Genomic DNA, 16909 nt, shown 5'->3' with positions numbered 1-16909 from the left:
ATCTGCAAAGACTGATAGTTTGGTTTCCTCATTGCCTACTATAATTCCTTTAATCTCTTTCTCAACTCTTATTGCTGAGGCTAGCGTTTCTAATACAATATTGAATAATAATAGTGATAGTGGGCAACCTTGCTTCATTCCAGATCTTACTGGGAAAGGTTCCAGTTTTTCCCCATTGCATATGATGCTTACTGACGGTTTTAAATATATGCGCCTGATTTTAAGGAAAAGGTCTTAGTTTCTTAGTTTACTAAGGAGCTTATAGGAGCATCGCTTCCTGGGTCATTTTGACCCAAATCAGGGAACAGAAGGAAACAGAGATGACTGTTTCAGGAAGCCCAGAACAAGGAGTCAGAGAGACTGAGCAGAAAGATCTGGAGGCTCCAAGAACTTGGGATGTTTCTGTCCAGCCCAGTTCCATAGTCCTCAGGAGCTAGATTGTGACAAGAGGTGCCAGAGTGTCAGGAAGGCCCTCCCAGGTCTCTGTGGTATCCACACTAGGGTCTTCCTCATCCCCTTTCCCTTCCTCTTACAGATGTGGATGAATGTCAGCACAGTAGCTCTCTCTGTGCCCCCCATGGGGTCTGCCTAAATACTCCTGGAAGCTATACATGCACATGCAGGCCAGGATTTGCCAAACATAATGGGGATCACTTAATGGAATGTGTAGGTAAGTCCCTAGGGGAGGCAGCCCAGGAACTCCCAGGGAATGAACTGAGGCCCTCAGTTAGTCTATGAGAAGCCTCCTGGGTGAGCCAACCAAGGATCAGGGCCAAGGCAACAAGTACCTTGTATGGGGAAGGGGTGATGCTTCTCCCAGAAGTCAGAGCCAGGGAACCAGGGCAGAGTCCCCTGGGGGGGATTTGGGCTGCTGTCCCAAACCGATGGCAGGGAGCCAGCAAACACTAAATCAGGAACCTCTGATCTTGGAGCACACGTGGGCCCATGCCCTGCAGGGAACAGAATGAGGGCCACACAGCTGAACACCCTGAGTGTGTGGACACTGAGGCAGCAGCAGTGGTCTTGGGGACAGGACTCCTGGGTCTGACCCATGGGCCCTCCCTGCTATGGGACCACAGATAAGACCCTTACCCTATGGAGCCTCAGGGTGTTCATCTTGAGAACTCCCATCCCGCTGCACAGGCAGGAAAGGGAAAAGGAAGAGAATTGGCATTTATATGGGCAAGATGCCCAGTGCTTCATAGATATAATAAGCTCACAATATCCCTCATCAGCTAGATTGCCCAGGAGAGAGAGAGCAATGAGCCTGGACTCACTAAGATTCTTCTTCCTGAGTTCAAATCCACCCAAAGATATTTACTAGCCCCATGACACTGGGCAAGTCACTTAACTGTGTTTGTCTCAGTTTCCTCATCTGTAAAATGAGCTGGAAAAGGAAATGGTAAATCAGTCTAGTATCTTTGCCAAGAAAACCTCAAATGGAGTCATAGAGTCAACATGACTGAGAAACTGAACAAAGTCAAAGGCAGGGGAAGACAGGATGAGATGGAGAACCAGGGTGCCCCAATCCTGGCTCCTGGCAGAACGATTTTCCTGCTCTCGACACCTTTTATTTTTAAATCCTTTCAATTAATAAAAATCAACATCCTGCCTCTTTCTGCTCCTCCCAGCCCTAGGTACTGGGCTTCTCCCTCTCCCCCATCCTGAGTTACCCATGAGGCTGAGGAGGGTGCAGGAGGCCATTTAGAATGGATATGTTTGCCTGGTCAATGTTAGTGCTGGTCTGAGTCAGGAAGCCCTGAGTTCAAATCCAGACTCAGACACCTCCTAGCTAAGTGACCTTGGAAAAGTCAATTGATCTCACTTTCTTCAACTGGAAACTGAGGATAATAATAGATCTATCTCTGAGGTTGTGAGGATCCACTCAGAGATTTGTGAAGTGCTTAGCACAGTGCTGGGCTCACAGTAGGTGCAATGAAAACGTTAGTTCTGAATGGAGACTCTCACCTTCTCCCAGAGATGAGGAGTAGCTCAGGCCTGGTGTACCTCAATTCTCTGCCAGTGCAGAATGTAGAGTAAATAAGTACATGTGTGAGAGAGAGAGAGAGAGAGAGAGTGTGTGTGTGTGTGTGTGTGTGTGTGTGTGAAAGAGAGAGGGACAGAGAGACAGAGACAGAGAAACAGAGACAGACAGAGAGACAGAGACAAGAGAGACAGAGAGAGACAGAGAGACAGAAAGAGAGAGACAGAGAGACAGGAGAGAGACAGAGACAAGAGAGACACAGAGAGAGACAGAGAGACAGGAGAGAGAAAGATAGAGAGAGAGAGGGAGACAGACAGACAGACAGACAGATAGTGTGTCACAGATGCCACCCTGGGAGGGACCTGGAGGGCATTTGACACAAGGGAAGCTGGACCCCACAATATATTGCCTGGTTTTCTTGCTGTATATATTTGTGAAAAATGAGGATGTGGCAGGGGGAGCAGGGGAGGGCACCCTGGGAAGTGGCAGTCATGTCGTTTTGTTTTTTAAAAAAGAAAAGATCATCAAAAAGAAATTAAAAACAGACTCTGAATCCGTGAGTGCTTCTGACTGGGCCACAGTAGGGCTGGGATGGAGTAAGTAGCCATTGGAGGACGTCCCCTAGTGACTGAAGGCCCGTGTGGCTGTGCTGCCAGCCCTGACTCTGTGGTATGGGGATTGGGGTTCAAACCCCACCTTGATGCTTGAGTCTCTTCCCCACCTTGGACCACCTGACCTCTAGATTTCCTTCCAGCTCCAGGACCTTCTAATAAAAAGGAACAGGGAGAAGATGGGGGAGGGAAGGAGGCTGCTTGGGTCAGTCTCCAAGAAGGAAATCAGTGTCACTGGGATCATTGTCTGAGGAGGCCCCGACCAGGAGGGATAAGGAGACTGAAGGGAGAGACCAGGGCTCCGAGGCTGGCTCTGTTCCTGCCCAGCCCAGTCAGATGGGGCAAGCGGTACTTGAGGGTTTGGAAGCCCCAGGTCCCTGCTGGGCCCAAACTCAGGTCGCTAACCACCCCCTCTCCCTTCCTTTTGGAGATAAAAATGAATGTCAGGACACATCTCTCTGTGAGCCAAATGGAGTCTGTGAGAATACTGTTGGAAGCTATGTGTGCAAATGCAAACCAGGCTTTGTCCAAAGCCTCAAGAACCGGGCTGAGTGTGTAGGTATGTATGTTCCTAGGGATCAGGAGCACCTGCAACCCCGTGAGGGGAGATGAACTGGGGACCCAGGGAGTCTGTGAGAAGCCCCTGGGGGAGCCAGCCAAGGATCAGGGGCCTGGATGGGGAAGGGGCAATGCTTCCCCAGAAGTCAGAGCCAGGGCAAGTCTAGCCAAGCAGGAATCTCAGCTGTTCTCCTGAGCCCACGGCAGGGTTAGAGCCAGGAACCTCTGAGCCGGAACAAGTTTGGAATCACAGGTTCCATGCAACAAGTCATAGACTGCACCAGCTAGATGCCCTGAAACCTTGAAACCCTGTGAGCACTGAGGCAGCCATGTGCCAGGCTGCTGGGAAGGACGGTTACTTAAGAATAGGAGTCCTGGGATTGAGGCACTGGCAGTACCCACTCTGGGAACATGGATAGGTCACTCCCCCCTCAGAGCTCAGGGAGCTCGTCTACAGAACCCCCGGTCCACCTGCAGAAGGTATGGCAAAGAAAGTCTCTGTTAACCTTAAGGTGCCACAGAAATGGGCTGTTGTCATTATCCTTCCTGGCTGATTTCTCTTTGCCACAGGGAGCCCACCCACTGGCCTTCCTCCTTAATTCTTCTCTAACTTTGACTGGGTATTTGGACCACCTTCCTGACTTCCCTCATCTCTTCATATCCCCAGACCATCTTTATCATGCATTTCCCTGAGGACAGGGAACATTGTGCCTCCTGTTTTTGGAGCTCCCCATTGGTTATTGGATACAGGGGCTTACACCACCATGGGCTTCTTTAGTGGCCCCTGTGAGGACCTTAATTATGTTCTGATTCTCACAGACGTTAACACCGATTGATTTAACATCAATACTGGTATTGAAAATATAGACCTTTATTCACCAGGAGAAATTAGGGGCATTAGAAAAGATTGGTAAGCTCTTGAAATCCAGATCAAAATTGCCCTCCCAGTTCTCTCACTTCCAGTACATCGTTCCTCCTAGACCCATGCTCTTCTCTTGTTCCTCTCTTTCTGGGAAAGAGATGGCTCCTTACCTTGCCAAGACCAGCCCCTTTACTTATAGCCTCTATCTTATCCTTTCTCATCTCTTCAGGAGCTGGCCCTGGAGACCATTATCTGACCCTCTGCCTCCAAATCATCACTGGCTTTTTCCTGGATGTCTATAAACATCCTGATCTCCCTTATCCTTAGAAATCCCTCCCTTGATTCCTAGTTACTATCCCATATCATTTCTTCCTTTAACTTTCAGAGTCCTAAAAAGAATTGTCTGTATTTATATGTCAGCAGGGATATGCCAGATACAATTCAGAGATAAGGCTTGACTCTGTTCCTGAACCCACCCCCTTCTATTACATTATTAATCTTCGTTCTTTCTTATTTCTTTGAATGCCAGTCTTTTCCTTTTTCTTTTCTTTTTTCAATCAAAAAGCATATCTTTTCTCTTCTTTCCAGCCCTTTGGAAATAAAAAAGAAAATGCCTATATCAAATAGAATTCTATAGTCAGATGAAACAAATTCCCACATGGGCCATGTATAAAATGCATGCTTCATTTCTTTTTTTTTTCTTTTATTTTCTCATGTTGCAGATGTTGATGAATGTGGAAGACTCAGACGAGTCACATGTGGCCCAAATGCAAAGTGTGTTAATACAGTAGAAACAGAAGTTTCTACTGTATCTGTATTGATGGATACATACTTCCTTCTGGGAAGAAGGAGTTCCAAAATCTCACTCTGAACAATTGTTCAGGTAGGTATTCTTTATATTCTTTGACTAGCTTGGGAATCAATAAGGAGCTCTTTCTCCTGAGGCTGAAAGCAGAGAAGTCCTTTCCTGCATGAAAGTGCCCTTTACCTGCTCATAGGGGCCACCTCTGACCTTCCCCTTGCCCTCGCTGACTCTGGCTCTCTCTGTTCAGTGTCCTTAGCTCCTCCCTACATGGGCCACCCCTAAATTCTGTCCTTTTCCCTGTTCTGTTCATCCCAGCTCAAGCCTTCTTAGGAAACCCCTTCCAAATGCTTTGCTCAGACCCTGACTCAGGGGTGGGAGGTTCAATTCCCTTTCCAAACTGTTGCCCAAAAGAAGGACTGAGGCCACGGGGCTCTGACCTGCCTGGCAATGCTGCCTCCTTCGACCCAATATTGACGAGACAGAGGGAGGAGAAATATTTGGAGGGTACTAGACAGTGACTTCTCTACCCAGGCCCTGCCAACTGTGTTCTTAAAGGGAGTTACTTGAAGCACTGAGAGCCTGGGGACCCTGGATACTCCTGGAGCTAGTGTGGGGCTGAGGGGAACTGGAACCCAGATCTTCTTCACTCTGAGCTCAATCCTCTGTGCCCTCTACCACGTTCCCTCTCCTATCCCATAGCCTTTATCTTCCCCCTGTCCCTATGACATGGGCCATCTTGCTTTTTTCTTGTGCCCTTTCTCTCCCCACCTCCATCCTCTCCATCTGGATAGGGCTCTCTCTTGACTCAACCTCCCAGAGTCTGATGGGAGGAAGGATTCACCAAATTAATACCTTGATTTCTATGGCCCTTACAATTTACAAAGCTGTCCTTTATTTCTGAATTTACTTCCCATTTACTCTGTATGGATCTTCTTTGTACACAATTGTTAGCCTGTGAGTATGTGTTCCAGTGCAGAGATTGAATGTTTGTCTTTCTCTATACCCCCAGTGTGTTTAGCATAGTGCCTGGCTCATAGGAAATGCCTGATAAATGTTTGTGGACAGACTAAGTGAGAGAGATACTATAGATATTTGTGATCCTCTGATGAAGAGAGTGAGGGTCCAGGAGGTGCCGAAGCCTGCCTCTGTTTATCACTTCCTTCCTGAGTGCCAGGTCCTCTCCCAGACCCAAGCCTCCCAAGTCAGCCAGCCCCTCACTCTCTCTAGTTGCCATCTGCCATATTTCTCTTTCCCATCCATAGAAATATTTAAGGGAGATGAAATGTATCCATTTCTTGGAAGAAATGTACTGCAAGTTGTGTCTGGAAAGTGCTTTCCTCCTGACAATGGCCTTTGGGGTAGAAATCAAAGAAATCAGAAATACAAGGTTGGATGAAAGCAGAGGTTTTAGCCACTATCTAATCCAGTTCCTTTCCTTGGACAGATCAGGAAATTCATGGTCTCCTAGCTAGCTATCTTTGAACTGCATCTTGATGCAGTATCACAGGGACATAGAAGCTTATATGACTGAAATGATCAACAATGAATAATAACAAAAAGATGGCAGATGTACTAGATGCAGCTTTTAAAGTCAACTTTAAATGAGTTGTTTAGATGAGTAAATGTCCTTGATCCTCACACTAAACCAGAACCAAGGTTTACTGAAAGGTCTAAGCCAACCTCTAAACACCAGACACCAGTCAGTGATCTGCCCTTTATTCAATAACCTTAAGTGAAGTGGAACCCATCACTTCCTGATATTGCCCGTTCTCCTTTGGCAGTCTCTATAAGTAAGGGATCAATAATTTAAAACTAGGAGGAAATTTGGAGGTTATGTCATCCAGCCTACTTATTTTAAAGGTAATAAAGCTAGTCCCCAATAGATTAAGAGACTTGTTCAGGCTGACACAAGTAGTAAGTAACAGGAATAAAATTCAAACCAAGATTTCCAGCAGCTCAGTAGCATAGTAGATAAAGTGCTGGACCTGCCAAGTCACTTAATGTCTATTTTCCTCACTTTCCTCCATTGTAAAACGGGAATAATAATAGCATTTACATCCCAATGTTGTCAAATGAGATAATGAGATAATGTTTAAAAAGTGTACACAACAGGTATTTAATCAATATTGGTTCCCATCAACTTTTAATCCATTGATCTTTTCACTGTACTATATTATTTTTCAAAACACTTAGGATATGCTTAGGATATGTCAGGCTTAAAACCATTTCCTTTCAATTCCCAGCCAGTACTTCTAACTCTATCTTCTGAAGACAAGTAGGAAAACCAAGATCCATCATTGATGGGTCAGTCCTTTGATTATTTGTATCCATGCCTCCTTTCCCTACCAGTCTTCTCCGCCAGAATAAACATTTCCAACTCTTTCAAGAGATCATCATCTGACATTGGACATGTTTTATCACCCTGATTTTCCTACTCTGGATGATCTTTGGCTTGTCAGTGACCTTTCTTAAAATGTGACCCCTAAATAGGCAGTTAGGTTACTCAGTGGATAGAGTGCTGGTTCTGGAGATCTAAGTTCATATGTGGACTCAAGACACTTACTAGCCATGTGACTCTGGGCATTTTGCTTAACTCTGGTTGCTTCAGTTTTCTCATCTTTGGAAGGAGCTGGAAAAGGAAATGGCAAACCACCAGTATTTTTGCCAAAACTCCAAATGAGGACATGAAGAGTTTTATATGACTGAAATGATCAACAATGAACAACAACAAAAAGATGGCAAATGTACTGGAAGCAGCTTTTAAGTGGCTTTTAAAGTCAACTTTAAGTATTCAGTATGAGCATTTACATCTCAGAACTTTGTAGTCACCCCACAACTCAGGCCTTGATTTTTTATTTTGTTGATTGTTTAGACTTAAAAAACTATTAATAATATAGACTAGATTTTTAAAATGTGTGCCTGCATTCCCTTCTTCACCTCTTGGTTGTTAAATACTTAACCCATATGCCCTTGTATTGCTTTATGAACTTTGCTGGTAGTGCAGTAGATATCTCAACTGGATCAATTAATATTTACTAATACCTACTGTGTGCCAGTTACTTTGCTAGGAGGTGGGGATATAAAAAGAGGCAAAAACGTAATCCCTTCCCTCAAGAAGTTTACAATCTATTGTGGGAGACAGCATGCAAATAAGTATATATAAACCAAGCTATACACAGAATAAATAGAAATAATTAACAGAGAGTAGGTCCTAGAATTAATTTTCCAATAAAAAATGGGATTTTAGTTGAAACTTTCTCTGATTCCATGTGTACACACAATTATTGGAATCAGCATTGAGATTCAAAGAACTAGTCAACTTCCCTAAATTCTTATTAATTTTGATAATCTATTGGGTTGGATACACTGGGATCAGAAAGAGACATTTGGAAGGGATCTCAGAAGTCATCAATTTACTAGTATTTTTGCATGGATATTCATTAAGGAAATTGATATGCTCTCCCTGGTTTAATTATCAAACCATATTTGAGTCATAAAAAATGGTATGGTAGAATTTGGTAGGACTCTTTTTTTCCCCCAATACAAACAATAGTTTGTATATTGTTAGGATTAATTGCTCTTTAAATGTTTGGTAGAATTCACTTGTAAAACCATCTGATCCTAGAGATATTCTTTTAGGAAGCTCATCTGTGGCTTGTTCAATTTCTTTTTTCTAAGATAGATATTCTATTTCTTCCAACTAATTTGGGCAGTTTATATATTTTAAATCATTCATCCATTTAACTTAGTTTGTGTTTTATTGGCATATAACTAGACAAAATAACATAGCTGCTTTAATTTAATCTTCATTGGTGGTACATTTCATCTTGACATTAGTAGTCTGGTTTTCCTTTTAAAAATCAAATTAACTAATGATTTATCTATTTTATTGTTTTTCTTTTTCATAAAATCAGTTTATATTTTTATTTATTAGTTTGATGTTTTTTACTTTCAATTTTATTAATCTTTCTTTTGAATTTTAAGATTTTCCTAGGAGGATAAATGAGAAGTTAGACCAGGAGAAGGTGATTATAATTACTATTAGTTCTCCTAATAGGTTGCTAGAAGAAGGTTGGGCTAGGTTGGCTAGGCTTGCTAATAACCATCAGGCACATATAAGTGGAAGAACTATTTGGAGGCCTTGAGTTAGGATTAAGGTTCGGCTATAGATGCCTTTGTAGTTGGTGTTAGCTAGACAGAATAGTATTGAGGAAGTGAGTCCGTGGGCAATTATTAATACTGTGGCTCTTTTGGTGTTTAATTAGGAATTTTAAATTTGTTATTTTTCTGGATTGTTTTTAGTCATATTCATTGATCTCTTTTGTCTTTCTTTCATTGATGTGTGCATTTAGAAATATAAAATTTTCCCCAATCTCCTACTTTGAGATGCAGCCCATTAATTTTGGAATGTAGTCTCATTGTTTTCATCCTCTTTAATGAAATTATTGATTTTTTCCCCTATGATTTGTTCTTTGATTCCATTCACTCATTAGGATCAGATTATTTACTTTTCATTAATTTGTAATCTATGCTTCTATAGAACTTTGTTGAATTTAATTTTTATTACATTAAATTCCCAAAGATTTCATTTAATATTTCTGCTTTTTTACATTTGTGAAGTTTTTGTGCTAATACATGGCCATGTACTATACAGCTGAAAGATGATAGATTCCTATCTTTCCATTCAATTTTCTCCAGAAGTCTATCTTATCTAACTTTTCTAAAAGTATCTTCATTTCCTTGACTCCTTTCTTATTTATTTTGTGATTAGATTTATCTACTGTTCAGAGGGGAAATTTGAGTTTCTCTACTAGTATAGTTTTTTTGTTTGTTTATTTATTTATTTCCTCCTGTAATTCATTTCACTTTTCCTTTAAGAATTTGGATGCTATGCCATTTGGTACATGTATATTTATCATTAATATTACTTCTTTGTCTCTCCTTTTAAACAAAATATAGTTTCCTTGAATATCTCTTTGAATTTATTTTTGCTTTCACTTTCTCTCAGTAGTACAATTTTTTTTTCCTTTTTAGTAGCATTTCATTTTTTTTCAATTACATGTAAAGATAATTCTTAACATTTATTTTAAAATTTTTGACTTCCAAATTCTCTCCCTCTCTCTTTTATCTCTTTCCTCCCCAAGATGGCAACCAGTTTGATATGGATTATATATATGCAATCATAGAAAACATTTCCATATTAATCATATTGTGCAAGAGAAAACAGACTAAAAGAAAAAAAAAGCATAAAAAAGATAAAGAAAGTGAAAATAGTGTGCTCTGATCTGCATTCAGAGTTCAATGGTTCTTTCTCTGAAAGTGAATAGCATTTTTCATCATTGACTCCTTTGGAACTATCTTAGGTCGTTGTATTGCAAAGAAGAGGTGTCATTCATTGAACAATGTTGCTGTTGCTGTGCACAATGTCTCTTGGTTCTACTCTCTTTACTTTGCATCAGTTTGTTAATCTTCCCAGTTTTTTCTGAACTTCACCTGGTCATCATCTCTTATAGCATAGTAGTATTCCATTACATTTATATACCACAACTTGTTCAGCCATTCTCCAGCTGATGAGTATCCCCTCAACTTTTAATTCTTTGCCACTAAAAACCAACAACTCTGCTCCAAATGTTTTTATGCATGTAGGTCCTTTTCCCTTTTTTATGATCTTGTTGGAATACAGAAGTAGTAGTGGTATTGATGGATCAAAAGGTATGCACAGTTTCATTTCTTGGTCTTTTGGATGTTTACCCAGCAGTTACTGTGCACTCAGACCTTACATAGCATTCTCTAGTTAAGAAGCCATCTCATGACCAGTCTCAGTCCTAGTAAGAAGCTAACAAATGGGATATTGAGATGTCCTGAGGTGCTATATCTTCAGTCTCCTCCTCATGCTGCTTCCTACACCCACCAAGGCCTCTCTTCCTCCCTATCCCTTTGCCACTTCAGTGGATTATCTGTGAATGCAGATAAAAGTGTTGTTATGTACATGTAAGGATCTATCTTTTGTGGGCTAGTCTGTCTGGGCCAAGTACTAAGATGATAAATAAAAAGGCCAATTTCTAATTTTTTCAACATATGCTTCATTTTGTATATGTGACTTTTACACAAAATGTACGGACATTTTAACTTTTCATCTGAATAGTTGAGTGATATAAAATGGATTCATATATATCAATGAATATGCAGTTCTGGTTATTATGGATTTTGTACCAAACTTCTGAGAAAGTTACCACTGCAGCTGTATCTCTTAGATAGGAGCTGGATAGAAGAATTCAATCAGAAATTCCAGTGTGAACACTTGCAGGGTAAGACCTCCTGCCTTCCTTTCAGCTTTGGCTATTTCTGCTGTCTCTGGGAGTACAAACAGGACCACATTCCATGCAGCAGTTTTATCAAGTGTCCCTTTCCCTCACATATCTCAAGACTTTGACCCAACTCAAGCTCTGTCTATGTAATATAATTCAATTCAAGTAAACAAAAATAAGTTCTTTCATGGTCATCTGCATAATGTAGTCAAAAGAATATTTTCTCATATCGCGCATTCATAGACAACTCATATAAGTGGCTGATGATCTGAGGAGAACTCCATTTTCAATCAGTAATTGAATACCAGGAATTATACAATAAGTGTGAAAAGGATTCATATACAAAACACATGACCAGAAAAATGTATGATGTAATATCAGCCAAAATTTAGGCCATGATGGATAGACTCATGGAATGTTATGGTGGAAATGGACCTCCCTGTGTTCTAGTTCAACCCTATCTTATTTACAAAATCCCTTCTTGTTGACTCTCATCTTCATTCTCTCTTTTCCTTTCTCTGTCTTTTACAATTTGTTTTCAAAAAGACAGTTTCAGTTCCTTCTTAAATGCCTGGCATAATTGGAATCTGAGAAGGAAGTGAGGGAGAAATTCCCTTTGTTTAGGTCAATGAAATCATTTCTTCCATTGAATAATACCTCTTCCCCAAATGTTTTTCTTGTTTCCATCCTAGATATTTCCTGGTGTTCTAAACTTGACAACGATACATTTTCAGGAAATTGTCCCATACAAGTGAGTTTATATCATTATATAAATGTGTTCCTTGTGTACAGGGGAAATTTATAGAAATAATCTTCAAATATATGTAAATAATTATTTTAAAAGTTTTATTAAAAACTTAATATTGAACATCAATACAACCAAGTTAGTTATAGATGAAATATATATTAACATATAATACAATATAATATATAACATAATAGTGTATGATATATAATATATATAATATAAACTTGTTTACCAAGTATATCATTTCAATGAATTCATTTGAATACATAAAATAATATAGCAAGTTGGCAGTCATTCCTTCTAAGACTTCATCTAAATTTTTTGCCTATTCATTTTCTTATATGATTATAGTCTGTGTGTTCATTGTCCTCATTCTGGTGTGTGTGTGTGTGTGTGTGTGTGTGTGCATGTCTGTATCTGTATGCATTGCTTTGTCACCTTGTCTCTCTCTCTCTCTCTCTCTTTCTCTCTCTCTCTCTCTCTCTCTCTCTCTCTCTCTCTCTTATTTTTTGCTATTCTTCTCTTAGCATACACTAAATTTCATTTGATTTCTTGGCTGCTATATCATATAAAACAAAGAAGTAGTCAATTATCTGTTTGCACTTCTCAGATTGAATGTCTATATTTTAACACAACTGGATTTTAAAAAATGAAAAACATTTTTCCATGCTCTTTCTTAGCCAGGTGCTACCAACTTTCTAGATGGCCACAGAGAGATTTGCACTAGTTTACAGAATTTATCCTCTGCATGTCGAAATGGCACGGCTCCACTTACTTTAGAGGTTTGAAATCCTTTTATGGCATATAAAATTCTAAGAGACAAAATCTTGGGTGTGAAAAATCAGTTTGTTAATTAGGTCAGCAAATAATCAATAAATTGAGGCCAGTGGTCTCCCTGGAGGCCAAAGACTCCAAGGGAGTTTTCAAGGCAGTTTTAAATTCCAGTCTGTTTTCTTGACAGAACATTATTGAGATCTCATACTAGGATTTCAGCAAGAGGCAAGTCTGACTGGTGGATATTGATGAGGAGATGGGCTAAGAGCGCTCAACTCTTTGCCATCACTTCATTGTAGGGAAGATGGGCAGGATGATATGGGAGTAAAGGGATGGTAGGAATGGAGGAGGGGAAGGAGGAGACAGGGTGATGTGAGGGTTTGAAGAGGGTTAGGGATGGGGGAAAAAGAGACTCATGAGATTCAGCAGCCTCTGACCATCTGGGCCAAGGAATCACTCAATCAGGATCTATCTGGTCAAGTTTTTCCTTTGTTAGCCAGATCACACCAAACTTTTCATTGGAAAAGCCAGGAGCAAGGGTGACCATTGATAGTAAGTCAGAGGACCAGACCAGATCCTGAAAGGGAGTGGAATGTGATCACATTCCTCAGTAAGTTCTTGGAAGCAATTTTTGGAAGGTTTTTTAATGTGAACTAAATGAAAAAGTGGGGATTTTAAACAGAGAAGGAAATATTATAAATTAACATTAATATCAAATGATATAGGATTCAAATTAATTTTCCTTACTTTTTCTTCTCATCTTGGAAGCACATTGTCTCCCCACTCTGCAACAATAACAAGTTTTGAGGACCAGAAGTCCTTTTCAGCCACAGAGCTTGATGACCCTAACCTGAGGCAAAAGTTGAGCATAGAGTGGGTGATGGAAGATGGCAGTTTTTCCAGAGGTTTCATTGCTGTGATTTCAATGCCTTTTCATCTTCTTAGAACATTTGACCATGATGAGAAATGGGCCAACTCAGTGGGCTTGGAATTAAGGGATCTGGGCTCAAGTGCTTCTTCTCCATACTTATTATGTGACCATGACCATGTCACTCATCATTTCCAAACCTCAGCTCCTCACATATCAAATGGCCTATAAACCACCCCAAGCTATTGTGAAGTAAAGGTTTTATAAACTTGAAAGTTCTCGAAAGTAAATTATTGTTATTATTTTCAGAGAAGCCTCCAAGTGCATTGGAATCAATAATCTCATTCACTGCCTTTGAAAAAGAATAAGGAGAATAGATGAGACTCTATTCCATGTTCAGTGGTCATGTTTCTTATGGGATGAGAAAATAGCAGGTTATGAATGAGACAAAAGCAAGAATATCACTCTCTTGTGTTAATTCATAGGATGACAGATTTGGAGGGAGAAAGACCATCTAGTACAATCCCCCTAATCTTATAAATGAAGAAGCATCATTAATGTATATACTATGATCAAGGTCCAAATGGTAGTAAACAACCAGGCTGTAATTGTAACCCAGAAACCTATGGATCCATGTTGACTCTGTACACCCTCTAAGCAAAGAGATCACAACTTTCTGAAGAACAGTGGCTTCTGATTAATCTAAAGGCACCAGCCCAAATCTTGTTGCTGTACATACCCTCTATCAAGGGAACAGAGCACTTGTCTCTCAGAAGCATGTGTCTGGAGGACTCAGTCTCCACACAGAATCCATATCACCTTGGAAACATCTTAGGCACAGTTCTAGTTCAGAAATGGCCTAGTTCTTTGGCACGGTCACTGTTTTTATCCTCAAACTATTCCCCTTTCTTGTGGTTTTCAAGAAATGAGAATAATTTAAAAGAAAATTCTCAGAAATTTGATGATAGAGCAGAAAGCATATTGTTCATGGCAATAAAAGAGAGCTAAATTCATGTTCCTAGCCTTAACACATATTATTGACCATGGACAAATAATTTTACCTCTCAGGCTTCTGTTTCCTTGTGTATAAATGGGGATAGAATATAACCTTTAACTCAATAGGACTGGTGTGAGTGAGATAATATAGTAAAGTGCCCAACAAGTCTTGAATAGCTATAGGAACATCAAGATTCATTATTTCTGGAACATGTTATGTTTATCAGCAAAAATTTGATTTTTCCCATACTCACACTGTCTTAGTTCACTGTGAAAATACAACCATGATAGAACAGAGCAACCTAGAAACCTCAATCAGACTCACTAATATGGCATGCATCTTTTTTTCTTTACTACAGGATATTGCCAATCATTTTGACAATTTTCCGGCTCAGATAAATAGAAACAAAGAAGAAATAGCTCAGGTAGTGACCTTCTATCTTGAGACTGTACAGAAAGTTGCATATGAGTTTGCGCTCAGTCTCCCTTCTGGAAATCAATCCTCAGTAAAGAAGAAATTAATGGGTAAGACTGATCATGACATTTTGCCCTGGGTTAACAGTTTGATAATATTTGTGTCCTTTTAAAAATATTCAACTAGAGCCCATGTGAAAATGTGCCCCATTCTATATCTGCATCATGAGTCACTTTTTGTCTTTGTCAGAAAGAGGGTAGCAATTTTCAAAAGGGATCCTCTGGAATAATTGTACATCTTAAGAAATTCAGGTTATTTCTCTTTAGAGTATTGGTGGTTTTGGATAAATTGTTCTCGGTTCTACTTACTTCACTTTGCATTCGTTCATACAAGTTCTCCAGTTTTCTCTGAAAACATCTTTCATTATTTCTTATGTCACAATAGCATTCCATTATATTTACATGTTACAATTTGTTCAGTCATTCTTCAAATGATTAGTTTCCAGTTCTTTGCCACCACAAAAAAAGACTTACTGTAAATATTTTTGTATATATGAGTCCTTTTCCTCTTTCTTTGGTCTCTTTGGGGTAGAATGCTGGTCATGGTATTTCTAGGTCAAAAGATATGAAATTTGAAGATTTCTTTGTTATAATTGTTGGAAACATTTGAATATATGTGCTCATAATGTAGACAAGGCATTTAAGATTTCAACATGGTGGAAAGTCTTGAAATGTTTGGTATTCAAAATGTGACATTACTAGAGCACCCCTTGTAAATCATTTCACAGGAATTCAAACCTTTGTTGCCTGTTCCAAAAGGCTCAGGAAAGGTAAACTTGGAAGTAAAGGAAGACTCTTTCAAGTTTCTGTCTGTACAGATAAACAGAATTATCTCCTTGAATATTACTGTTCACTTTCCCACTGTAGAAATTATCTTTAATAATGAGTTTCCTACCATTTATTTTCTTGGGAGCTAATAGAATCTTGTGAATAAGGCAATGAATCCAGAAATGACAAGAAGAGCAAAGGATCTAGAGGTAGAAGAGGTCTCAAAGATTTTGTAGTATGAGCACTTCATTTTACAGTTAAGGAAACTGAGACTCAGGAAAGGTTCATGAATTTTCCAGGGTCATATAGATAGTAAATAGTAGAATCTGAACTTAGGTCTATAATGCAATATAGGTCTATTAGCTCTATAATAATGCAAATTTGACATTATTTCCACTACACTATAATTCTGAGTTCCAGGCCATACTTTTCCTCTGAATTTCCTATGAAATAATGTAATGACCCTATGGACTACTCACCTGCTCTTAAATTTTCTTTCCCATGGGCAAAAAAGAGATGATGATGATGCCATGTGTATATTAAAGGACCTGATAAATCCTCAGCATTGACACATTGCCTGGAACATAATAATCACTTAATAAATCTTTATTGACTGATTGAACAACTTTCTATTTTAGATATATTGATTCATCAAAATCCTCTTCTATCTGAATATTTAGGGACCATTCAGCAACAAAATTGCTATTTCTCCATCACACAGGTTTTCATGTCTCTGCACCCAAAAGGCACTTGTGGTACTTCATGCCACAAGTAAATTTTGAGGAAGAGGCAATAAGTGGATGTAGGCATTAATTTTATATTCCTTTTTTCTTTTCAATAGCTATTACAACATTGACCATTGAGGGTTACTGCGACAAAAACAACTTAACATTCAAATTGAAGGCTGGAAATGAAGTGATGAATCTTAATTGCACCCTAATTGCTGAAAAAGACTCAAAAGGTACAGAAAACAAAATGCCATAATTAAAGCAAGGACTTCTAGAATTTCTCATTATATTAAGCAGTTAGCTTCCACGTCAGATTAATGAGGTTGTCTCACTAAGTTTGGAAGCTTGTTATTGAGGAATGGTGGTTGGGGGGAATGGAGGTAAGTTATAGATGCACCGTTTCTTCATTGTAGGAGAAATTCTAG

At 39.5% G+C, this 16909-nt stretch overlaps 1 protein-coding gene across 2 annotated transcripts in view; it reads left to right on the top strand.

Annotated features, from left to right (window-relative positions):
• LOC100917314 (adhesion G protein-coupled receptor E4) overlaps positions 1-16909 on the top strand; it is a 61270-nt gene that overhangs the window by 28411 nt on the left and 15950 nt on the right. Inside the window, exons 4-10 of one of the 2 annotated variants that reach the window (XM_031947716.1) lie at positions 536-670; positions 3026-3154; positions 4738-4898; positions 11821-11879; positions 12557-12658; positions 14874-15039; positions 16598-16717. In XM_031947716.1, the coding sequence (XP_031803576.1) occupies positions 15036-15039; positions 16598-16717 (124 nt within the window). In that variant the 5' untranslated portion in view covers positions 536-670; positions 3026-3154; positions 4738-4898; ... (1 more) ...; positions 12557-12658; positions 14874-15035. The remainder of the gene's footprint in view (positions 1-535; positions 671-3025; positions 3155-4737; positions 4899-11820; positions 11880-12556; positions 12659-14873; positions 15040-16597; positions 16718-16909) is intronic. The other variant, XM_031947717.1, reaches the window with a different exon arrangement.

Source organism: Sarcophilus harrisii, chromosome 1 (assembly GCF_902635505.1).
Source record: "Sarcophilus harrisii chromosome 1, mSarHar1.11, whole genome shotgun sequence".
NCBI classification, from domain to species: Eukaryota; Metazoa; Chordata; class Mammalia; order Dasyuromorphia; family Dasyuridae; genus Sarcophilus; species Sarcophilus harrisii.
This window is presented reverse-complemented; position numbering and strand designations above follow the sequence as displayed.